Source organism: Bipolaris maydis, assembly GCF_028858645.1.
Source record: "Bipolaris maydis strain C4 unplaced genomic scaffold PSV08scaffold_1, whole genome shotgun sequence".
Taxonomy (NCBI): Eukaryota; Fungi; Ascomycota; class Dothideomycetes; order Pleosporales; family Pleosporaceae; genus Bipolaris; species Bipolaris maydis.
The window spans coordinates 1,307,941-1,330,461 of NW_027093857.1; the positions used below are offsets into that span (position 1 = coordinate 1,307,941).

General features: G+C 52.4%; 8 protein-coding genes across 8 annotated transcripts; 4 read left to right on the forward strand and 4 right to left on the reverse strand.

The window, feature by feature from the left end:
• Positions 1 to 749: 749 nt before the first annotated feature.
• Positions 750 to 2,323, reverse strand: PSV08DRAFT_357910 (uncharacterized protein; the record flags this gene model as incomplete). Its single annotated transcript, XM_014222680.2, has 3 exons — positions 750 to 1,856; positions 1,909 to 1,994; positions 2,046 to 2,323. The coding sequence occupies 3 exons, from the start codon at positions 2,321 to 2,323 to the stop codon at positions 1,144 to 1,146; spliced, it is 1,077 nt and encodes a 358-aa protein (XP_014078155.2). The 3' UTR covers positions 750 to 1,143.
• Positions 2,324 to 3,768: 1,445 nt separating this feature from the next.
• PSV08DRAFT_255362 (uncharacterized protein) lies at positions 3,769 to 5,151 on the reverse strand (the record flags this gene model as incomplete). Its single annotated transcript, XM_014222681.2, has 3 exons — positions 3,769 to 3,902; positions 3,966 to 4,542; positions 4,736 to 5,151. The coding sequence occupies 2 exons, from the start codon at positions 5,146 to 5,148 to the stop codon at positions 3,996 to 3,998; spliced, it is 960 nt and encodes a 319-aa protein (XP_014078156.1). The 3' UTR covers positions 3,769 to 3,902; positions 3,966 to 3,995.
• A 3,841-nt stretch (positions 5,152 to 8,992) lies between these two features.
• Positions 8,993 to 10,432, forward strand: PSV08DRAFT_346069 (uncharacterized protein; the record flags this gene model as incomplete). The annotated part of the gene is made up of 2 exons (XM_014222682.2): positions 8,993 to 9,583; positions 9,641 to 10,432. The coding sequence occupies 2 exons, from the start codon at positions 8,993 to 8,995 to the stop codon at positions 10,430 to 10,432; spliced, it is 1,383 nt and encodes a 460-aa protein (XP_014078157.2).
• An 857-nt stretch (positions 10,433 to 11,289) lies between these two features.
• PSV08DRAFT_255391 (uncharacterized protein) lies at positions 11,290 to 12,581 on the forward strand. The gene is made up of 3 exons (XM_014222683.1): positions 11,290 to 11,907; positions 11,970 to 12,306; positions 12,392 to 12,581. Exons 1-3 carry the CDS (start codon positions 11,496 to 11,498, stop codon positions 12,519 to 12,521), a joined length of 879 nt encoding a protein of 292 aa, XP_014078158.1. The 5' UTR covers positions 11,290 to 11,495; the 3' UTR covers positions 12,522 to 12,581.
• Positions 12,582 to 15,135: 2,554 nt separating this feature from the next.
• On the reverse strand, positions 15,136 to 16,771 carry PSV08DRAFT_357914 (PIN domain-like protein). Its single transcript, XM_014222684.2, has 4 exons — positions 16,604 to 16,771; positions 16,537 to 16,541; positions 15,938 to 16,499; positions 15,136 to 15,888 (listed from the first exon to the last, which is right to left on the reverse strand). Exons 1-4 carry the CDS (start codon positions 16,700 to 16,702, stop codon positions 15,367 to 15,369), a joined length of 1,188 nt encoding a protein of 395 aa, XP_014078159.1. The 5' UTR covers positions 16,703 to 16,771; the 3' UTR covers positions 15,136 to 15,366.
• A 414-nt stretch (positions 16,772 to 17,185) lies between these two features.
• Positions 17,186 to 18,901, forward strand: PSV08DRAFT_406474 (acyl-CoA dehydrogenase/oxidase; the record flags this gene model as incomplete). Its single annotated transcript, XM_066093741.1, has 4 exons — positions 17,186 to 17,393; positions 17,444 to 18,359; positions 18,410 to 18,519; positions 18,568 to 18,901. 4 exons carry the CDS (start codon positions 17,186 to 17,188, stop codon positions 18,612 to 18,614), a joined length of 1,281 nt encoding a protein of 426 aa, XP_065949945.1. The 3' UTR covers positions 18,615 to 18,901.
• A 207-nt stretch (positions 18,902 to 19,108) lies between these two features.
• On the forward strand, positions 19,109 to 20,468 carry PSV08DRAFT_255411 (ubiquitin-conjugating enzyme/RWD-like protein). Its single transcript, XM_066092474.1, has 6 exons — positions 19,109 to 19,158; positions 19,257 to 19,403; positions 19,587 to 19,632; positions 19,736 to 19,765; positions 19,856 to 20,039; positions 20,099 to 20,468. The coding sequence occupies exons 2-6, from the start codon at positions 19,360 to 19,362 to the stop codon at positions 20,236 to 20,238; spliced, it is 444 nt and encodes a 147-aa protein (XP_065949946.1). The 5' UTR covers positions 19,109 to 19,158; positions 19,257 to 19,359; the 3' UTR covers positions 20,239 to 20,468.
• Positions 20,469 to 20,537: 69 nt separating this feature from the next.
• Positions 20,538 to 22,338, reverse strand: PSV08DRAFT_357918 (uncharacterized protein; the record flags this gene model as incomplete). The annotated part of the gene is made up of 3 exons (XM_014222686.1): positions 20,538 to 20,971; positions 21,057 to 21,798; positions 21,854 to 22,338. 3 exons carry the CDS (start codon positions 22,336 to 22,338, stop codon positions 20,558 to 20,560), a joined length of 1,641 nt encoding a protein of 546 aa, XP_014078161.1. The 3' UTR covers positions 20,538 to 20,557.
• Between the last annotated feature and the right edge of the window lie 183 nt (positions 22,339 to 22,521).

Here is a 22,521-nt window from a genome sequence, read left to right on the forward strand (position 1 = left end):
AAAGTGACCTATTAGAAGGCGCAAAACCATACCAAAACGAGGAAAAAAGTCCTCTTCCACATTGCAAAATCCCAATCCTTCATTCCTATAAACCATGGGAACAGTATAAAATCATCAAGTCTGTACCTAGTCGAATCTTCGATCTACCCCCCTAACCCCCTCGGCTATGTTGTGCATTCCCGCCAAACTCAGCGCCTAACTACACCCAACCCAGTTTCACCCCGAGACACCCTGCCACCCACTCTCCTCACACACTCTCTCTGATTCCAACCCCCCAACCCAGAAATGACGCAATATGAGGTCCTGCATCGGAACCCTCTCAGCCCGAACGATGCCATAGCCTCCCCGGGTAAAGTGCGAGTTTTGCGACACATACGCTGCAACACCTTCGTGCCTGATCAGCACCCAGGTTGCGTTGGCTGGCGCGACGCATACTACGTTTCGGGCCAGTTTTTGAATTGTTGCCGAAGAATTTATGCGCCGAGAGAAACCCAAGTAACGGAGCCCCTCTAACAATAGTAAGAGTCAAGTCGGGCTAATTGTGTATGTGTGTCAATTCTGTCAGAACTCGTCTCTGACAGAATTGACACACTGTTAAGTTTCTCACGTAAAGGTGTGAAAAGTGCAAAGGGAAAAGATGAAGGAAGAGAGGAAAAATGTGATAATTCTACATTTCATCAATTGCATACGGCAGTGGGGATATTGGGGGATAGAAAAGCTACGTAGGGCGCAAAGCGACAAGATAAAAAAAAAGAATAAAACAAAGAAAAGATTTCTCTCTCGCCCGCTCGCGCAACCTTTAGAACCAGTCCTATGAAGCGCCTTTGCTTCAATCTCCGCAGAGTATTGACATCTTTCTCTCTTTCCTCTCCTTTGGCCCTCCTTTGCTCTTTAACCCCCCTCAACCATCATCCCATACGTGTATGTGTGTTGTTACTGTGTGATTGCTTATAACTTAACCAATTGATAAAAGATTTGGTTCCCGTTGTGTGTGTTTTCAAGAATAAAAAGCCATCCATTATAACGGCGTAAAACCGCCCTTAAAACCCCAAACCTCACTGTGTTGTTGCCAACCCCCCTAATCATGCGTGACTTCTACACTCTTGTCAAATCCGTTCGGCGTGTAGTTGTGAATGGAGCCATTTATGCGATGTAGTGGCGGCGGGAGAAGCGTCCACGACCACGACCGCGGCCACGACGTCCACCGAAGCCACCTTGGCCTCCTTGACCACCTTGGCCCTGGCCGCCGTTCTGACCCTTGTTCTGACCATTGTTCTGGCCGTTGTTGTTACCGCCGTTGTTCTGACCGTTGTTGTTACCGCCGTTGTTCTGACCGTTGTTGTTACCGCCGTTGTTCTGACCGTTGTTGTTACCGCCGTTGTTGTTGCCGCCGCCGTTGCCACCAACAGTGAACCTTACACAGTCATCCTGTCCGCCACGCTGAGCAACGGGCATGATAACAGGCGCATGGTTGCTGGAGGAAGTAAGAGTGCAGGCACGGTAGACGCCAGCAGGAAGACCGTCAGCAAGGGCGGCAGTAAGTTGACCCTGGCCGTTGGCAGCGGTGTTGATACCCTTAAAGAAAGCAAATGTCTGTGGATCAGGAGGGTTCTCGGTGTTGATGTCGCCATTCAGGTCCTGGACAGTGATATGAGTGTGGCCAACAATTTTTCCGCCCTTCAGAGCCTGGGGAGCAGCGTAGTAAGTGGTGTCGGGGTTCGTAAACGAGCCAGCTTCCAGGTTGGTGGACTTGACGGCGAATGTGATTGCCTGGTTAGGTTGAACAGTGTCACCATTCTTGGGGTTGACAAAGACAGTCGAGATCATGTTATTGACAGAAGGGATATCTCCGTAGACTGCGGTAATGGTTAGAAGATGATGCAGAAACGAGGAATAGAGCACACTAACCAATGCCGTTGCAAGAACCTTCTTTGACCTGAAGACCGTTGGTCTTAGTCTTGCCTTGACAGAAGTTGATGAAGTTGGCATTATCGCTGGTGATGTCAGTACTATAGTCACAGAGAATTGTGGATATGAAAACTTACGTGACGGAAGCAGCCTGTCCCGCTTCCTCTGTGCCTGCAAGTCCATTGGTTTTACTAGCATCCTGAACATTGTCCGGGTTAAGGCAAAGTTGGTTGTTGTTGTTGTTGTTGTTGTTGTTGTTGTTACCGCCATTGTTGTTGCCACCGTTGTTGTTGTTGCCACCGTTGTTGTTGTTGCCGCCATTGTTGTTGCCACCGTTGTTCTGGCGGCCGTTGTTGCGTTGGGCATTGGCGACACCTGCCGCGAGGAGGAGGGGAATGAGAGTTGAAAACCGCATGTTGAAGTCTTGAAGTGAGATCTGGAGCGAGAAAAAGAAAGTTATAAGGAGTGGAGATCCGGCTAGCGGTGGATTACAATAGAGAGAAGAGAAGAGAGGGCAGATACGTTCAACGTAATCTGGTAGAAAATAATTAAGAGGAAGAGAAAGGAATGTAACCCTCGACTGCAGAACCGGATTGTGAGTAAACAAGCGACTGATGATGGCAAGAAGTCAAATACTTGTCGAGGAGAGGGTCTCTTAAGTCCTTGGCGATGTCCAAAGGACAAGGGCAGCAAAAACAACCTGGCAAGGCGGCTCCTCGTTCCTTGGGCATGAAACCCGCGATGAAGGCAGACATGTCTCACACCCACATTTTCCGGCAAACATGGGCTCACGCACGGAGCGCGGGCATCAAGTCGCGCTGCGCTACTGACTGAGGCTGTTGTGGCAGCCACGCCGATACAGGAATGCACCAGGCATTGAGGAGGAGACGCGAGAAACGGATGGTGTTAGAGGTTGCTCATGTAAAGCACAGAGTGCCGCGAAAGTCGTTCACACTAGCCGCATCGGGCTACGGCCATGCCCAAATGGGCTTGACGCCGCATGGCGCCAGGCACTTTTGTCGATCCTCCTCGTTTTCGAGCATATTGTAGTATACCCCATATAATGCTTTACTGTGTATTCAACGGTAACCGAGTGCGCCGCAGGAACGTGTAATAGATCCCTATAGCTTTTGCCAGCGTCGTAACTAGCCTTGCGGAAATTAATTGTCGCCCCTGCGCCACGAATATGTGACCCATGCCTCCTCCTCGAGCCTCACTGCTACACTGTGATATGTGATTCGTGCGTTATTGACAAGGCTAGTTGGCATTGTCGTCATCTGTCAACAACGGCGCCACAGGTGACAGGCGGAAGGCCCCAAGGCCGAAAACAGGCACTCCACAGCGCTCAAGTGTGGTCTGAGTCGCACTTTGCACACATGCACACACTAGTACTCGACAACGGCGGCGACCAAGAGCCCATGTGCAATATCTCGGCCCTGTTATCAGCAGGTATCATCCAAGGCGCTAACCATCCTGCTCTTGCATCGCCCACCAACAATTTGCAGGCTCTGCAGCGGATGCAACCCTCGCCGCACCCGTATCAGCGTAATTCTTGTTTCTTGGAATCTCCGTGCTGACGTATATACGCAACCTTGGGTTTACTTTTCTGAGGCTTGACCCAAGGCTTTTCCAAGAGAACAGTTACCCGTTGCTCCCGCATTGGCAAAACGTGCCCTCTCCGGAAACGAAAAGCTGACACGCGTTGCGTTGAACCAGCGCTATGCGTTTGGTGTGTACCTTGGGGAAGATTACTGAATCAACGTTAATTACCCCATGCGGATCGGCTTCAATGGGTCCCTCGGCAGGCCTGAGGCAAGGTAGGTTTTCAGGCACGATAGATCTACATCTGTAACCGACTTGCACAAAAACAACTCAAGTTGGACTACTCTGAAGCAGGCTGGTGACGTACGTTGGTTGGTTGATTTGGGGGGGAAGGTGGAGGGCTGGTGCGATCCCTTGCTTAATAATTTCGACTGCGCTTGTTGACTTAGACTCTAGCCACGCGTTATTCTTCGGAACTGCAAATATCCATGCCTTAGAATTGTTGGACGCTTTACCATGATCTAGAAGACGCTATCTTTGCGATTTCAGACAACTACTTGCCCCTTCATAACCTGAACCGCGCCACCTTCGAGACGGACCTCCGAAATAGACCCGTTTTCATTCATGTCAACATCGATGAGAATTTGGCTACGCCTTCCCATCTCCACGCCTTGAACAATCTCGTACTGAAATGTCTTGTTGACTCCACCTTCTGTCAGTGAGAGATAGGCTGCCAGATCACTGGCGGCACTTCCAGTAGCTGGATCTTCCAACGGGCCCTCGATCATCCGCGTCCTCAGTGTCGTCACTCCTTCGTCCTTGTTTGTCACTCGAACAAAGAAATACATGCCAACGAAGGTTATGTTCCAACCTTCATCCAGGCCGTTGACCGCAAGGGATTGGCCAGCCAATGACACCATGGCCAAGGCCTCGACGCTCTCCAGCTCGACCAGAACAAACGTCATGCCTTTGACAATGGAGACTATGGGAAAGTCAATCTTTACTTTGATCTTGTCCTGGCTATGAGCCTCTGCCAACTGAGGCTGTACTTTGAAGAGCATTTCGTTGGTATATCTCTTTTCATGAATGTGTCTGTCCTGGTCAGCCTTCATGTATAGCGCACTCGAGTTTGCATCTGTCAACTAAAAAGACAGACAGAGCACAACATTGAACGAAGACTTAAGACAGCGCCGCCACCACTTGAATCGAATGAAATCCACCAAAACGCCAGATCCGCAAATACAGACCTGACAACAAACGTAAATAGGGGGGATCAACAACGTACACATCGTGGGGTATCGAAGCCTTGGCCGTCTTCTTGGCCACGTCATATTGTAGCCGTACCGGCCCAGCTTTCAAGTTGAAGGCTGCCTCGACGACGCCATGATCAAGTCCCTGAGCCTGAGCAGTTCGTCCTAGGACATAACACGCCGTACCCACTGTGGGGTGCCCTGCGAACGGTAGCTCCCGCGATGTCATGAAGATGTCCACGGTCCATATTAGATTGGCTTCACCCTCCGCATTCTCATGCAGGAAGGTTGTCTCGGAAAGGTTAAATTCTCGTGCAATGGCCTGTTTCTGTTCCTGAGTTAGTGTGCGGCCGCTAGGTATGCGCACAATGGCTAGCGGGTTGCCTTGGTATGGCTCGGAGGTGAAGACGTCTACGGTGACGAAGTCGAGCTCAGCGCTCGTTGCCATTGTGCAAGGAGGTGGCGAGGCAGGCACTGTGTGGTAGATGTGATGGAAGCAATCCGGTGTGTCCTGGAAAACATTGGTGATATGCACCTGCCTTGGTTGGGGTGACTCATCAGGAATACGCGTAGGGCGCGCTGCCGACTTGTGCTGACCCTCCCCCTCCCCCTTCTTCCCGCTAGTCGCCCACAGAATGCAGTCGATCACTCTGCGCCTTGTGTGGTAGGGCTTTTCAATGTATCTCCGGCACTCTACATTTGTTACCACTGGCAGGTGTCATGACGTATACTAGCTGGTATCGATAACGACCCAGCGACGATGACTGGTCCGATCAGTAATGGGCGGAGAGTAGGGTCTAGAAGGCACGAGGAATAGCTAACAGGCACAGGTTCCATCCATAGGATTTGAGATGATTGTCCATCTGGACCTTCGCCCAAGTCGATCGGATTCTTTGCTTTTTCCCTGGATTGCGAGGGTCTGCTCAGCTACACTTGACCTACTGCGTATGCACTAAGATGCGCTAGAAGCTATTAGCTGGTCTTGACGTGCAGCGTACCTGATATCGGGAGGTCGGCCGACGCACAAGATTGCCTGTTTGGTAGCACGACTTGGGGGTCTAAGCCACGTTCTTAGCTACACACATACTTTGGACGCACATGGGAAGTTGGAGGTGTTGGAGACTAGACCAGACTGGCCTCCCCCTGAAGTTCGGTACTACAAATGACTATTGTGATGTGTGACGACAAGAGAACGATTAAGTTCCTGGTACCTTTTTCCATGTCGGACGAAACTCCGCCAATACATGATAGAGCGCAGTACCCCGCGGAGGCCCCGTCAAATTGCGGAGAAGAGAGGTAGCCAAGGGAGAGTAGTGATTATCGCCTAGCAATAGCCAAGGCAAAGGGAGAGTAGTGGCTATAGAAAAAACCCATAGCAATGGTAACATGGTGTTTACTTGAGGGGGACCCGGTGATTAGTGCTTTGGTGTGACGCGCAACAAGTTGAGACTTGACGAAACCGAGAGCGATGTTTGTCGCGTAGCGACGAGACGATGAGTCTCACGCGCGGGCCAGCTCTGTGTGGTTTGCTATGAACAAAGGTTGAGTGCACAATGGATACTCGTTGGGGTGTTTGCAGCAGCAGTTGTGTTGATATCAAGGGAGAGGGGGGTTAATAGAAGCTCTGACGAATCAGACCCATGGACGTTTGGCGGGGAGATGGTGGAAAAGCCGGGAAAGCGCGGAATGCTGGGCCACCCCCCGCTAGATTGATCGCCACGGAGATTATTGCAAGGGCCCAATAAGTATGGACTCGAATATGCATGTTTGGCTTGATGCGTCTGCGTCGGTGTACGCCGGCTTGTGCTGTTCACCAAGGCCGATGTCCGTAACATGAAACTGTCATCTACGGCTTACCTCGAGTAAGTACAAATGGGATCTGCACCAGGAGTATGATTCGTTCAGACTACGATGGGCATGCTTGGATACGGAGTATGCCACTCGCCAAGGGATGACAGGTTCTGGACGGATTAGGTGAGGCGGTCCTGGCTGAGGCAAGAATGGGGCTAGGCTTGGGCTCCGCCGGTAGCTCAAATGGGGATGCACTGCGAATATTAAGACTGTGAGGACTATTATTTTGCATTGTGTTGCGCTCTGAACGGCCGAAACGCATCGTCAATGCGCTTGTTTGCAGCATGGGAGGCAAGGTTGGTGCCCAAGGATGTGCTTGCCAAAGCCTATCGGACTCGGTCCGACGGGGCAGCTAGCAACGTCGAACCGTGTCGTATTAGTATGTAGCGCGGATGCACGAAGAAATTGCATACAAGACGGGATGCGGGTATGCCCATCGTGGACATGACTGCATCTTGGGGGTGCTTTTTTGTCAGAGAAGCCGCGTGTGGTGGAGACTGGGAAAAGAAAGACAGAGAGGACTTGAGTTGCAAGGGCTGGCGTGGGATTGCAGACAGGGGGGTGTGGTGACGAGGGTGCAAGGGTGGGTGCAGGTCCACGGCTGCAAGGTACACAGTTACATGAGCAGATACTTGGTCGTAGACGAAAGGAGGGAGGAAGGGAGGAAGGGGGGCGCTGGATGGTATTAGAGCAGAGTAATAGGTGAAGGTCGTTTTGGGATGTGGTGCATGTCGAAGCAACTATTGGCGGGGCTAGGGTGCGAGGGCTGCGTTGCGTGCGTAAGTATGGAAGGACGAGGGTCCAGGACCAGTGACAGACAGGCTAGACCCGGCGAGCCAGTGCAAGGCAGTAAGTAAGTAGTACAGCGTTGACAAGTGGCGGGGGTAGGTAGTGGTGCTGCAGCCATGAGTGTTCAAGGGATCATCAGGAGCAGCAGTGTTTGCAGCAGCCGGCACAGGCTCAGGCTCAGGCTCAGGCACAGGCGCATGCTAGCGGTTTGGAAACAGGCACAGGCAATGCAATTTTGTGATTGGGCCGGCGCGGAAAATGGCGGGCGTTGAGTGGGCGAGAGGGTGCATGAGGAGGTGCATGTGTAGTCTGCAAGGTGCGGCATTGACACGGTCGCCGTTCAGCGTGGAGTTTGCAGCGAAGTGGGACCGATGGAGGCAACGAGGGACAGGCAAAACAGTAGTTTGAGTTTGCCCTCGACTCGACTCGCACGCCTTTGGGCTCTCGTCGCCCTGACTCGGCCACGGAGGCTCGATACAGCCGGAACGATGGACCCTGCTGTCGCTGCTTGGCCGCCAGCCCGCTCTCATTCATTCATTCCATCAGTCAGCCAATCCGGCAGCCCGCCAGCCAGAACGACCGGCTCCCTGTACCATGATGCTGTGGCTCCTGCGCAGCGCCGGCCGCCGGGAGAGATGAAGAGAGAGGCATGGATGACGTCGCAAGGGTCCGCCGTGGCCAAGCGAGGCTGAAAGGGCTGGCGGCTGAGGGCTGCGGGCTGCGGGCTGCGGGCTGCTGGCTGAGCAAGAGGGCTGCACCATGGTCTGGCTCACGATGACGGGGCGGCGAGCGTATTTCCCAAAGCGTAGTCTGCTGCACCGGGGCAGCGTCGGCGTGGAGCCGGGCAGCCTGGGAGCGATGCAGCGCCCTAGGCCCAGCTGGTCATGGTTCTCGGGGAAGCTGGAAGCCCCTGTCACTGACGCCACTCATGCAAGTGCGACCTGCGACTCTGCCCATCACGGGCCCCGCGCAGGGATGAGGCGCGCTGCTGCCACCGTCGACTAGAGCAAACGCAAAAACCCTTTCTGTATACCTATCCGCGCTCTGCCCGCGCCTCCCCTTCGACCACTACATACCCCAACCTCCTCCCTCTTCTCTCCTCCTCCACAACCACCTCCATCCGCGACCAACAACGGCTGCGTTTGCCCTTCCTTTGTTGACGGTAACACGACTAAACGCCGGCCCATCCCCACCACTCGACTACTCACCACCACCACCACCACCACCACCAACCACAACAACAATAATAACAACAACCACTGCCGCCGCCCATAACAACACAACCACAACCACAAGCCCTCTACCACCGCACACCCTACTTGCTTGCTCTGCTTGCTTTTCTCTCCGTCCCCCTCGGACCTTCCTCGCCTCGGACCTGGTTCCAGTTCCTTCCTTTTATCGGGCTCCGCTCCCCGTCGCCGCTTCTTTTCCCTCCCACCACACTGCGGCCCCCTCCCCCTCCCCCCCACCAAAAACCCCACGTCCACTCAGCTACCTCTTGCTCTTCACCACCACCGGCAACCAGCCACTGCAACTCCCGCGGCCTCGACTGCGCTGCCACACGCACTCTAGTGCTGCGGCGTCGCCAACCTGCCAAAAACAAAAGGCGTCCTCGGTTTCCGCTCGCATTGACACACTACAAAGTCCTCGCCATGTCACCCAGTCATTCACGCACCGCCTCGGACGAGTCCAACCATTCCTCCATGGCCTATGTTCTCGAGCACGTTTTGCAATACCCCGGCAGCTATGACATTCCCCTCAAGACCATGTACGAGCTGAATCGCGTGGACCGAGCTCACCCTCTCCCCAAGAACCCATCTAGGTCTGGCAGCACATCCCCCGTCAATGGCCAGTTTGCCTGGAACAGCGCTGAAGCTGCGACCATGAGCTTCACCTCATCCCTTATGAACCAACTCAAGGCCCTGCCTACACGAACCAGCGCCCTGCCCCCCGCCTTCATCGTCAACTTTGTCACCCGTACCTTCATGCCCGACCCTTCGGAAGTCGACTGGAGCCAGGCCTTGACCGCCCTCGATTACCTCAAAGACCTCGAGACCCGCCGCCGCCGCGAAATGGCGACTACTTTTGAAGCTCTCGACGTCCACAGGGACACGTGGGAAGCCGACATGGCCCGTGTTGCGGAGACGGCTCCGGGCATTGCTCTGTGGATCAACAACCTTGAGGGCAAGAACCAGAAAGCCGAGTCATATTATGCCCAAATCTGGCTCGGTCTTCGTCGATGGGTAAGCATTCTCCCTAGCTCGCTTGGCATTGCTTCATGTACTAACGCCAATTCGCAGATTATGATCAACCACCTTTCAGACGATGAGTTCAGCAAGCTCAATTGCATCAGCTACCTCAACACTCTGTTTCCTCCTGTCCATAGCCAGATGAAACTGCCTTCCCAATATCTGGACCATGAGGTTCTCAGGGAAGAGCGCCAAGTTTTCTTCGACATGATTAGTCAGGTACAGAGAAGGGGCCCAGACGTGCTGCTTCCATTGATCAACCGGGACAAGCGCCCCGAAGACGCTACTGGCTGGCCCTCTGTTCAGCGCATCGTCGACAAGTACCTTCGTGTAGCCCAAAACATGATCCAGGACTGCATATCAACACACGGCCCAGAGTCGTTTGACCGATACATGAATGGTCCCGGAAAAGAGAAGAAGCACGACTCCGGCGTGAGCTTTGGCTCTGAGCGCAGGCCGAGCGTAGGCTCGAGCGTGTATGAAAAGCCTGCGGCTGAGCCTGTTCCAAACTATGCAACCTCGATCAAAGGGCCCAGCAAGTTGGAGAGAATCACCCGCGAGTTCAAGCGCATGCGCGTCAAGCCTCGCCCTGAAGTCGAAGAGATTACCCGCATCAAGGAACGAAGCGCTGCCGACTACGTACCCCAAACTGGCGAGAATGCCGGTAAGAAATCACTCAAAAAGGCACGGTCGCTGGCAAGCCTCAGATTCGGCAACGGCAGCTCCGCCTCACTTTCGAGCCGAAAGGGTAGTGATGCCATGCCCTTTGACGCAGAAGAGATGAAGAAGCACCGCTTGATGTACGAGGCCTCAGTCAGTAAGAAGACCAATGGCCAAAACTAGGCGGTCCATGGACCGCCCACGACTCCATTACGAATTCACGACAAGATCGTCTGGTTACAGACCAAGGTCACATGTCAGGGTTCCAAGAAAGCTCATGTTGTACCTTTTCCGGACCGAAGCCTGTACGCTGTCTATCAGGTGCAAGGAGGAACCCTGTCTCCACTGAACAACTGGACGTGTACCGTTTCTTTTATTGATTACATATTGTTTAGTCACTTTTCTTCTACCTGTTTTTTCTTTCTTTCTCTTTCACAAGGCATGGGGGGAAATTTGCCGAGGTCCTGGCTGCGGCCACGACGGCCTTGCCTCTGGGTTTAGCGGGCGTTATCATGAGAAGCATCATCCTTTGCGGGTCAAAACATTTTCTTTCTCCTTTCGTGTTAGTACGCTAGGGCTTATGTGGTCTATGACGGATAAAGCATGGTGTTCAGGAACAGGGTGCATGGTAATGGCGCTGTAGCATATATTTGTTTTGGGGATGGCTATATTGCTTCTCGTGGGCTGTACAATACATTTACATCAACACAGGCGTAAACCTGATTCAATGGCGGGCATGCTTCAAAACATGGCAAGGGCGTAGTGTAACGCTGCTATCGAGTCGAGAGTGCTCGAGTAATGAAAAGATATCTACCAGAGTCAAAGACACCCACGCGCATACCGTTTTGTGTCTAGTCGTCATGGCGATCCTACGGGTGACTTCCTAATGCATGCAGCCTTGCAGTTTTAAGCCGAGCGAGCATGGGTTGGCGTCGGAACTGCATGGCTCTTTGGAGCACAAAGTTTGTTTTGCAGGATTCGCGTCAAAGCCGACTCAGGACCCTGGCAAATGGCGAGCTTGTTTTTTTTTCCTTTTCGTCACGCAGTCAATAGAACGGATGGAGGCCGTATGCATGTGCTGCTACAGACAAGCAAGTAACCCTCCGCTGACCCGCTACGCCTTGCCGTTTGCAGGCGGCCTCCCCATGGCCCAGGCCGTTGCAGCAATAGGTGCTATGGACTATTGTCTATCGCCCTCCTCCACACGCGTTTGACGACCCTTACGCGAGGCACAGCAACACCCGATATGACCGTTGACGACCCGAGTAATACCCCGGCTCCCTTGTCGTACGATGCCAGTGATGCTGGGAGTCGATCGCGCCTAGCTGTCCCGCCCGGACAAGGGGCGTATGCATCACAACCATCCGCCCCCGCCAGACGTGCCTTTTTCGACCCCTGGAACAGTTCCAGCACTGGTCATCAGCGTGCCGAAAATCGGCTGTCTGGCTCGACATCATGGCGCGCGTCGCGTAACCTCAAACTGGGGGAGCAATTCAAGGGTGGTCGGTACGGCGGCAAGAGGATCACAGACACGGTCGGCGCAGGCAGCGACGACTCCGCCAACGTCGGTCTCCACAGTCTCAGGACCGGTGGACAAAAAAGTCTTGCCGAAGTCTGGACCGCAGGCAAGTCGTGCACACAGCCGTCTAAATACAAGGGTAATATATACACTTTGTCTTGTTACCGATATACCATGTACCTAAGTCTAATATGCACCCAGAGCCAAAGACAGACTCAGAGCTTGAACCAGATACATACTCCGAGAGCAACATTTGTGAAGATAGTTCGGTGCCTCCGGACAAACAGTTGTTCGCGGGCCTCTGCTTCTATCTCAATGGCTCGACTGCCCCCCTTGTCTCAGATCACAAGTTGAAGCAAATACTCGCCACATACGGCGCCACACACTCCATCACCTTGAGCCGACGGACAGTCACACACGTGATTCTCGGCACAGTAAATGCAAGAGGAGGAGCAGGCGGCGGTCTTGCTGCAACCAAGCTTCAAAAAGAGATTGTTAAGACTGGCGGCGAGACGGTCAAATTCATCAATACCGACTGGTAGGATACGCAGCCCCTCCATATAGCCACAGCCTAATCGTGGTGCTCGCCACGTGCCGTGATATCTCGTGCTGACAGTATGCAGGGTACTCGACAGCATCAAAGCCAATCGACGTCTACCCGAATCACGGTATTCACCACTAAAGTTTGCGCCAAAGTCCCAGGGCACCATCCTCAGCACGATGCGCGCCAGGACCCCTCCAAAGTCAAAATAGTATGTAAATCTCAGAACAAGCCAGAGCCGTGCAATGAGATTCTCCCATTCTTTTTGAATACCGCATTTTCACAAAATCACATCACACGTCACGTAATGGTCATGTGTTTCAGGGTCCCCCCATCTAAGCACACACACAAAACTCTATCGCCCATAAACTTTCAACGTCACTTCAGCACGCGCAATCCGCTGGACCCTTTTGCGCCTTTCAAGCCACATACACACAGACAGAAAATGACCTTGCGTAAGGGAGGGGGGCGGGGAACTGGGCACAAACAACCGTTTGTTACAAGCCGTTCTAGCCGTTTGTTACATACCTGAAGTTGACGCTCTGTTTTCTCGCCTCCCCCCTCCCTCAGGGCAATAAAACCATCCCATTCCACGCATATGCATATCACGAACGTTTAAATTCTCCATAGGGGTCCCCCCTCCCTTGCCTCTCTCATCTGCAGTTTACCCGCTTGGAAACTTTGAACCAGCTCGCTTGAACCCTCGCCACACGGCATACCCGGCATACACACGGAGTGCCCGCAAACCGCCATGTTTTACATAGATACACTTTTGTGCTTTCGCCCAGCAAGCCTGTTTTTTTACTCGCGTACTAGGACCGAGACCCTGTGTTTATTACTTGTTTTCCCTTTTTTTGCGACCCAACCGGCCGGGCGGGGAAGGAGAGGCGGTTAAGATGCTAACTGAATAACCTTTCAACATTGCATTTTCTGCATACTTCCACGCATAACACGGATACTAGGCGCACGCGTGTGTGTGCAAGTAAGTGTTAAACACCCGCATCACATTCCTCACTTGGAAACTGATAATTGCCAACCCCTCTTTCTTCTCCCCTTCTCTCCCCCCTCCCCCACGCTAAAATGCCTTAGCTTTGGATGATCTCACGAGATGGGAAAAGTATTATACTACTTACGCACTTCCGCAATCTTAAATCATCTTGACAACTTATCCGAGAACTCCTACACACTAGATCATCCGTTCGCTTTCTCTCTTCCGCTCTGACACCTTTTTTTTTTCTCTCCTCGTATCCACCGCATCTAGTATGTTTGCCCTCGATACTGTGCCCCCTCCCTCCCTCCCCCCCATAGCGATGATCTCTGCCACGTGCTTTTATCTTCCGAGTCGAGGTATTTTTTTTTAAAAAAAACGGTATTTTTCCTTACTTTCTGTGTACTATTGATACGGGGATGTACTACATTTTTTTTCCTTTCGATGCGGAGTATGCCGTTCAACGTAACCAGGTTTTTTCTTCGCCCACGATAAACAGCAACCAAACAAAAGCACAACCTTTTCCGTTGTTACGTATGCCCCTTTTTGCTTTTTTTTTACAATGGGTTACCAAACAAGAGGTGTGTGTGTGTGTACCTGCCGTATCTTCTGGCGTCATTGTTTCCAGTCAGACACGCCTTTTCGTCCGGCGTTGGGCTTTCTTAGCTGGGCTGAACCAAGAACTGGTGATTAAATGGTCTGACCTACACTTAGTTCAACCTGTCTAGCTTCTTAGTCCCCCTTTTTTTTTTTTTAATTTTTTTGCGAGGCTTTAAATGCTCGGCTGGGGTTTCTTTAGTTTCTTCCTCAAAACTGACTTCGGGGCTGGCTAAAGAACGCTAAGCTAAGCTAGCTTTATCAGCGAACCCAAAGTTTAAATTCCCCAGCAAAGGGCAAGAAAACGCGAGGGATGGATGGCTGTCGCTCTCTGTCTCGGGCGAGTGAAGCGAGCTTTTCCTATCTTGGAGGGTGGTTTCGGCGACATAGCTCGCTGGTACCGTGGTTACAGTTAGAGATAACTTTCCTCCCCACACATTCCCCGGGATTCCTGCAACTGGTTGGGAGGTGTACTCCGCGGGGAGGAAAGTGTCAGGTGGTGGGCTAGAGATTTTTCTGGTTGGTTGATCTGATTTGGTTTGGGGATGCTTAGTGCTGCATGTTGCTGCCCGGGGAGCGCGTAGGGATGGGGCGATGTGTTGACTCGGGGATTGAACAAGTGTTGCAAATGTTTGGGGATTAAAGTGTGGCTCATTTCAGTTTGTCTGTTTGCTTTTGTTCCCGAGTTGTAGGTTTGGATCTCGGACGCTCCGGGGACATGATGTTTACATGTTTCGCCCTTCTCCGTTAGGTGTATCAAGTAGTAAGCGTTGCTTTGAATACAAACTAGTGACTACACTTGTTCGTTGCCTTTGTTACAAGTGAGTCCAGAACTGGAGCATGGTCGGAAATAACAGTCGTGATTTATCCCTCGCACAACATCCTCTGTAAGGAAGAAAAAGGAATACCCGCTAGAAAGTAGTGTTTTCACTAGCCCTTATCACGCTACTCCATGTAGTGATTACTTCATAGAGAAATAAAAGACATGTGTAGTTGGAGTCAAACGGCACATTTGTACGTGTTGATTACAGGATGTTAACCCAATTGAGTTCTTTTACTCGTCCTGCGTGCGGGCGAAGGTTAAATAACATGATACGTGGGATGAGTTCAATGTTCTGACAATGGATGATGTAAAGAAAGAGGAGTGGGGCATATAAAACATTTGTGCCTAGGGAACATAGACCGGATGGCCGAGTTGTCTTTCAAAAGTATTAATCTTGTGTGTATACCAGACCTGTAACTACCTTTGGTGCCGTTACACGGCAAATTAATATATATTGTTTATTTACTCAAAAGAACATATACCACGTATCACGGCAAACATTGCATCGTACAGGCCTAACTCGCCTACGAGCATTTCATGTGCATACACCTGATACAAACGCCATTGCCTATCGGTATCACAATTCCATAAACGCCCTTTTTCCTTGCCTCGAATATCGGCATGTGCTTACAGATCCCAGACCGACTCATTAACCAACAGTTCTCGGCTTGGCCTTGGCCTCTTTCTTGGCCTTTGCAGTCTCCTTTTGTTTCTTCTTCTTGAGCTCAAGTTTCTCGTCGGCTTTGCGCTTCAAGGTGGCCTTTTCCTCGGCAGTCTTCTCAATAGGCTTGAAGAAACCCTCCAGCCTACTCTGCTGCGCCGTCTTCATGTTCTTCTGCAGCTTGGCCGCTCCATTTCGCACTCTGTCCTCGTTGAAATGTTTCTCTTCTACCAAGAACTTGACCAGTCCCTCCACATCTGGTGCTTCCCACTTGAAGTCACATTCTGGAGCGTCGGCAGGGAGCACGTCGGGCTCGAGGAAGAGAAGTCTCGCATCGGCAAACGGCCAGTCGTCGGGAATGGTGAGTTTCTTGGAAGATTGTGACTTGATGTGCTCGACTACACCCTCGAGATCTTTGTGCTCACGGATGAGCTTGAGAGCAGTGCTGGGACCGATGCCCTTGATAGGGTCGAGGTAATCGCAGCCGAGGAGGATACACAGGTCGATAAACTGGAAGCTGTGAGTATAAAACCATCTGATATGATGTAACCTGTCGTACCTGCTTCTGGTCCATCGCCAGGCCCTCAAGCACCTTGTCTAGATGGATTTCTAGAATGGGCTCCTTGCGCTGCTCACTGAAGGTCAAGTGTCGTAGCAGAATTGGCGATGCGAAAGTCAATGTGTCCATATCCTCTGATGCAGCGGCATACACCTTTCCTCCTTTGGCCAGCGCAGCACATTGAGCCTCGGCCTCGGTTGGCGCAATAATGTACGGGATGCCCATGAGCTTGAGCAACCGTTGACACTCCGCGTTGTGTTCTTTTGTCACCCTCACTGTTCGTCGCGAAAATTTCTCGACATCTTCAGCCGTGCCCGTCTCCTTTGCTTCTTCTGCTGCAGCCTGTGCTTCAGTCTTGCGCTGGAATCGCTTTGCAAGCTCGCCGGATTTGAGCTTGGGTGGAGCACCGTCAAAGACGTAAAGAGGCTTGATACCGTTGTCGACCATGCGCATTGTGCGGTAGAACAGACCCATGAGATGTGATGTGGTCTCGCCCGTTTCGTTCATGAGTTGCTGGCCATCGGAGCGGACTGCGATAAGAAAACTGTAGATGCTCATAGATCTACACAGTGTCAGGTTTCGTAACTCATGGTATGCTTGCATCGACGTACGCATCCTAGCCAAGTTAGTGACTGATATGATACAAAATGGTAATCTTGGACGTACTATGGCGACCTTGCGACCAAACTGGTTCTTGATCTCGCCTTTCTTGACTGCCTCTGGTGTATGCTCATCGATGAGCTGGTAGAGGTGCTTAATACCCATTGCGGTCGAGTGTAGTGTGTATTTTGGCGGGTCTGGTTTTTGTTGTATTCAACCGGTGATGTTGAGTGTGCAAGCGTAGGCAATTGCGCGGAGGCTGGAAGGTGACGCAGACGATCGTCACGTCGCGTCCGCGTCCTAAGCATGGCGCGCAATCACGGTGAGCATTGCTTGGCGCGATTACCCCACATTCTGCTTGTAATCGCTTGTGGAGGCCTCGCAAACTGCATGTGGCACATGGGTGTTCTGCACAACGTTTGAAACATTAGCAGCAACCTGGACAATCAGATACCCACATGCTTGACGGGATGATGCGTGGTCTCTTGCCACTGTGGAGTTGGTTCCGAACCGTGGCTACTTCTGGAGTTTCCGAGGCGGATCTAAGCCGATGACGGATAACTTCTCTCCGGGTAGCTTCTCCCCCCCGGATATAACAATTCCTTTTTCTTTCTAGGTCCTTACCCGGCTGTTATACAACATCCCAAGATGCTCCGCCCAGTATATAGACATGCCTCCAGGCAATTGCGTACCCCGGCCCCGATCGCGGCTATCAGGAAGCGAAATCTACATGCTCCCGTGACCTTTGACTGGCAGGATCCACTCAAGGCAAACGACCTATTGACCGAAGAAGAGCAAGCTATTTCCGAGACTGCAGAGTCATATTGTCAAGAGCGCATGCTCCCAAGGGTGCTAGGTACATGAGATGCTCAACTCACCCCTACACTTGGCTAACATACTCTTCAGAGGCATACCGTAATGAGGACTTTGACAGGAAAATCATTCAAGAGATGGGCGAGCTGGGCCTGCTTGGTGCAACCATCAAAGGCTATGAGTGTGCTGGTGTCAGCAGCGTAGCCGGTGGTTTGATCACCAGAGCAGTCGAGAGGGTTGACTCGGGATACCGTTCGGGTTACTCTGTCCAGAGCTCGCTTGCTATGGGTGGCATTGAAGAGTTTGGGTCTGAAGAACTCAAACAACGTCTTCTACCAAAGATGGCAAAGGGCCAATTGCTGGGTTGCTTTGGTCTTACTGAGCCTAATCACGGGTCAGACCCTGGGTCCATGGAGACGATTGCAAAGGAGCACCCGTCAAAGAAGGGCTACTACTCGCTATCTGGTTCAAAGACGTGGATTACAAACTCGCCCATTGCCGATGTCCTGCTCGTGTGGGCAAAACTAGAAAGCACAGGCAAGATCCGGGGGTTTGTCATTGAGCGTGACCAGTGTCCACCAGGTACTCTCGAGACCCCGCCAATCAAGAACAAGAACGGACTGCGGGCATCCATCACTGGCATGATCCAACTTGATGAATGCCCAGTTCCCGAGGCAAACATGTTTCCAGAGGTGGAGGGGCTGAGAGGGCCTTTTAGCTGCCTAAACTCGGCAAGATATGGTATCGCGTGGGGTACTATGGGTGCCTTGGAAGACTGCATCGCTAGAGCACGCACATATGCACTAGAGAGGAAGCAGTTCAAGAACAACCCAATTGCCAAGTACCAGCTTGTACAGAAGAAGCTAGCTGATGCTACGACCGATGCTGCGTACGGAATTCTCGCGGCTCATCAGGTTGGACGACTCAAGGATGAGGGCAAGGCTGCACCCGAGATGATTTCCATGATCAAGAGACAGAACTGCGATCGTGCCTTGGTCAACGCTCGGACGTAAGTTACAACAAGCATGTGTGTGCACAGCACAAGTTGACCATGACTAGGCTACAGGAGATTTTTGGCGGAAACGCAGTCTCAGACGAATACGGCATCGGACGGCACGTTGCCAATCTGTTCGTGACGCAGACGTATGAAGGACAGAGCGATATCCACTGTGAGTGTCTGCGATGAAGCTGCTGGGATATTGGCTGACATTGCATAGCGTTGATCCTAGGTCGAGCAATTACCGGTCTGCAGGCGTTCTGTTGATTAGGACATCTGATTGTAAATCATTATGCCTGGCTTGCTTTGACGTTGCTGTACAACCAAAATATGTACTCAATGGTATCATCCAACTACATGTAGCTAGCGTATAGGGAATGGTGTTTGGTTGGAGATATGCAGTAGTAGTAGAGGCACGCCAAACCCTGAGGCGGCGGACGCTCGCCTCGAACGCAGCAAGTATCATATCCCGACTCGTCGTGGCCACAGCGCAAGTCGCCACTAAGACGACCGTTTGACGAGTGAGTGATGTTATTGGATCGTGGTGGGTGAGTGAAGAGGAAGAGCCGTGAATGTCAGCCGCGATGCATCTTCTGCAGCCTTCGATAGGTTGCCACCCAAAAGTGGCTTCTGCGCAGTCATGGCTCGGTGAATTTTGTGGGCAGTGACAGTTGGGCGGCTGGGCCTGTCTCGCCTCGTGCGGTTGGTCCCGACACATAATAAATGCGACCGCCCCTGCTCAGCCCAGTCATATTTCCTCCACACTCACCTTTGCGGTTTGTCTTTTACTTGTTTATGTGAAAAGGCACAGGTACGTCAAGTTGCGTGGCGGAGGCGCGCTGCGCCGCTGAGACGCCGCACTTGCTTTCTTTGGACCCCCCCCGCTAACTAACCACCTTGTCTGTGCAGACATCCCACTTCAACTCTTCAACACCACCGACTCTCTTTACCGCAACTACCGCGATACCGCTCGACCCACCCATACCACCCACACTGCCCACACACAGTAGCCATGGCTCTCAAGCGCATCAACAAGGAGCTCACAGATCTCGGTCGGTGCGTGGCATAGCCGCCCTTTCCCCCTTCCCGGCACGAGGCTCGCACTTGGGCTCGCATGACGGCCGCCGGATTGCAGAGCGCTGTAGCAAACACGACGCAGCCTGCGTAGCCTCACATCCTCGCAGTCTCACAGCCCGGTACAGATACTATTGAGACGTTTGGCTAACATGGCACCCGTAGTGACCCTCCCTCTTCCTGTTCAGCTGGTCCTATCGGAGATGATCTGGTACGTCACTCTTTGCACACAACACCTGTGCAAGGCGCCTCTGCCAATACGGCCGTGGGCAAGCAAACTGCGTTGGACACTGATATGCTGACTATCACTGCAGTTTCACTGGCAAGCAACCATTATGGGTCCTGTACGTCCGCCCCTGGATTCTGCCACTCCCTAAGACCTTTTTTAGCCCGGCACGCCATCCCCTAGTACATGCAGCAGCTAACAAACACAGGGTGACTCACCATATTCTGGAGGAGTCTTCTTTCTAGCGATCCATTTCCCGACCGACTACCCCTTCAAGCCCCCGAAGGTCAACTTCACCACCCGTATCTACCACCCCAACATCAACTCCAACGGCAGCATCTGTTTGGACATTCTGCGAGACCAGTGGAGCCCTGCTCTGACCATCTCAAAGGGTATGTTGTTGGAGGACGACGACGTTTTGGACGAGGCCATTGCTGATAGATTTGCCTAGTGCTGTTGAGTATCTGTTCGATGTTGACAGACCCGAACCCTGACGACCCGCTTGTTCCCGAGATTGCACATGTGTACAAGACTGACCGGTCTCGTTACGAATCGACGGCACGCGAGTGGACCAGGAAGTATGCCATCTAGAGAGAGAAGGGAAAGAAGAGTAGAGTAGGAAAGGGGAAGCAGGAAAGCATCTTTTTGTCAGGATCTGCTATGGGATACAACGAGTGTGAGGAAGGATGGTCGTCAAGAACACATGCCTTTTACAGCATGGTGATTGAGGGGAGTTTTCTGTTCTACAACATGCATGCTGGATGGGTTTCATAGTACTTGCTATCAAGACGCTTAGCAGAACAGGTGCATTTCTCTTTGTGTTACACATGATTGCTTATTTTTGATGTGACACGGGTAATGATGACAGTGCAGTATGGGTTTTATGGCAAAAAAAAAAGCGGTAGTATTGTTATATGGCAGGAATCTGTTGCTCTTTTTGGAAAGGTTTAGCAGACTCGACATTATGTATGCTGGCCTGTAGAGGGGCCGTGTGTTTGTAGTCGGACTCGATCTTTTTGTCTGCATCTCTGATTGCCTTTGCCTTTGCAGCAAGAGACTTTTGTTCCTCGAGCTGTAGGCGCCTGCCGTAATCCTGCAGCTTCTCGCGGGGCTTGTAGCTGAGCATGTAGAAAGGGCCGACAAGTGGGCCGAGCAGGGATGGTCGCGTGTTCTTTTTGATGTCATCGACCAGCTGGCTATGCAGGTGGGCAAACGTTGCTTGGACGTGCTTGATGGCTATGCCTTTCCGGCCGAGGTCGTTTGTCTCATCGGCCGGGTCGCGCAGGCAGAGCATGTATGCAGGCAGGGGTTTCATTGTTCCATTCTAGCGGGCACGCACATTGTCAGCAGGCCCGAACCCGGATGCCAGGATACAAAGTAGCGCGGAGGGGAGGGGGGCTTCGTCTTACATTGAGTTTTTCTTTGACTGGCTTGGTGACAACGGGGTGTTGCGTCTTGTCGAATAACTCTACGGGGTCAATCGAGATACCGTATTTCGTAGTGTCGAAGTCGCGGTAGAAACGGAGGAAATTGAGGAGCGCACCCGCTGCGTCTTGTCGTTCGTGGGGTGCATGCTTGATGCTGGCCACTAACATCATGAAGATGGAGTATGATCCGAAGCCACCCCGAAAGACATCTGATAAGCCGCGGATGCTAAAGATGGTCTTGACTACGTAGTACAGTTTGCGCAAGTAGGGAATCTCGTCCATGTAATGCTTCATCATGGCGGTTGACATTGACGTGTCGTTGGACAAGACAATCTGGACGTCCAGGCCTGAGTTGCAGTCTTGGGTGCTGATGAGGGGGTAGCGGGCGTGACGGAGAGTAGATAAAAAGTATGACTTGTGCGTTCTAAAGGTACGGTGAAACAGGTTAAGAAGAACTTTGAGTCTTCTGGCTTGCTCCTTCTTTGCTGGTGGTAGCCTGTCTATGGCAGGATCGGCGACCCAGGACGGTTGCATAAGACGCAAGTCAATATCCGAGGTAGCAAAAGCCACGCCATTGCGTTCCGAGCCGAAGACTTGGACATCGTAATTTGACGAGACCATTTTTACATGGTTGCGCACTTGCTGGATGACATGTTGTCTGGCTAGCCGCTCGTAGTCTTTCGGCACGGCGTATTTGTAGAATCTCTCGATTTCCTCGTTTAGCCTGGAGGGTCTTGTCAGCAGGACGATTTAGCATTACAGGTTGAGGCTGCACCAACAAGTCCATGGCTGATTTATCGTGCACAGTCCTATCCAGACACCACGGCAACGAACTCTCTTTGATAGGTATTGTGCTGACCATGGGTTTGACAACAACACCCTCGTATTCCTCTGACTGTGCAAATGCCTCTCTTGCCGTAGCCAACAGCTTCTCGGGCTGCGTGAGCGACTCTCGCTGGCGGAGTTGCTTTGCTGCTTTGTTCTTGGCAATTGATACTTGGACCTTGTCTGGCAGCCATTGTCCTTTGACTGTGCTCATCCTCCTTACGCGGGATGCCGGCCCTGCGCGGGGCTTTTCTATTGTTTGCTGCGCCTCGGCCTCGGCCTGCCGGGCGCCGTTGTCGAGGGCATGTTGCGCGGGTCCGGTCGCAGTCGAGGAAAAACGCTGCGGTAGGTGGGGACAGACAAAATGTTCCCACAGGGCAATCGAGGGGGTGAAGCGGTTATGGGCGCGGCATATCAGGCGTGCGCGCGAGTGCTGCATAGGGAGGGAGACGGGCAGCGGGGGCAGCGGGGGCAGCGGGCGACAGCAAGGGAAGGATGGCGGTGGCCGGTGTGCAGTGGGTGGGTGAATTGAAGGACGACATGCACAACTGCTGACGCTGCGAGGACGCTAGTCCTGTTTGGGCAGACAGGCACTCCCGCGGCATCGAGCGTGGCTGCTGGG

Bases quoted from the DNA above. Each gene is read 5' to 3' on its own strand.
- PSV08DRAFT_255391 (XM_014222683.1), top strand. From the start codon at position 11,496: ATGACCGTTGACGACCCGAGTAATACCCCGGCTCCCTTGTCGTACGAT. The intron at 11,908-11,969 runs GTAATATATACA...ATATGCACCCAG, and splicing joins ACAGCCGTCTAAATACAAGG to AGCCAAAGACAGACTCAGAG. The intron at 12,307-12,391 runs GTAGGATACGCA...GACAGTATGCAG, and splicing joins AAATTCATCAATACCGACTG to GGTACTCGACAGCATCAAAG.
- PSV08DRAFT_357914 (XM_014222684.2), bottom strand. From the start codon at position 16,702: ATGGGTATTAAGCACCTCTACCAGCTCATCGATGAGCATACACCAGAG. The intron at 15,889-15,937 runs GTACGACAGGTT...CACAGCTTCCAG, and splicing joins TGGCGATGGACCAGAAGCAG to TTTATCGACCTGTGTATCCT.
- PSV08DRAFT_255411 (XM_066092474.1), top strand. From the start codon at position 19,360: ATGGCTCTCAAGCGCATCAACAAGGAGCTCACAGATCTCGGTCG. The intron at 19,633-19,735 runs GTACGTCACTCT...CTATCACTGCAG, and splicing joins GTCCTATCGGAGATGATCTG to TTTCACTGGCAAGCAACCAT. The intron at 20,040-20,098 runs GTATGTTGTTGG...AGATTTGCCTAG, and splicing joins TGCTCTGACCATCTCAAAGG to TGCTGTTGAGTATCTGTTCG.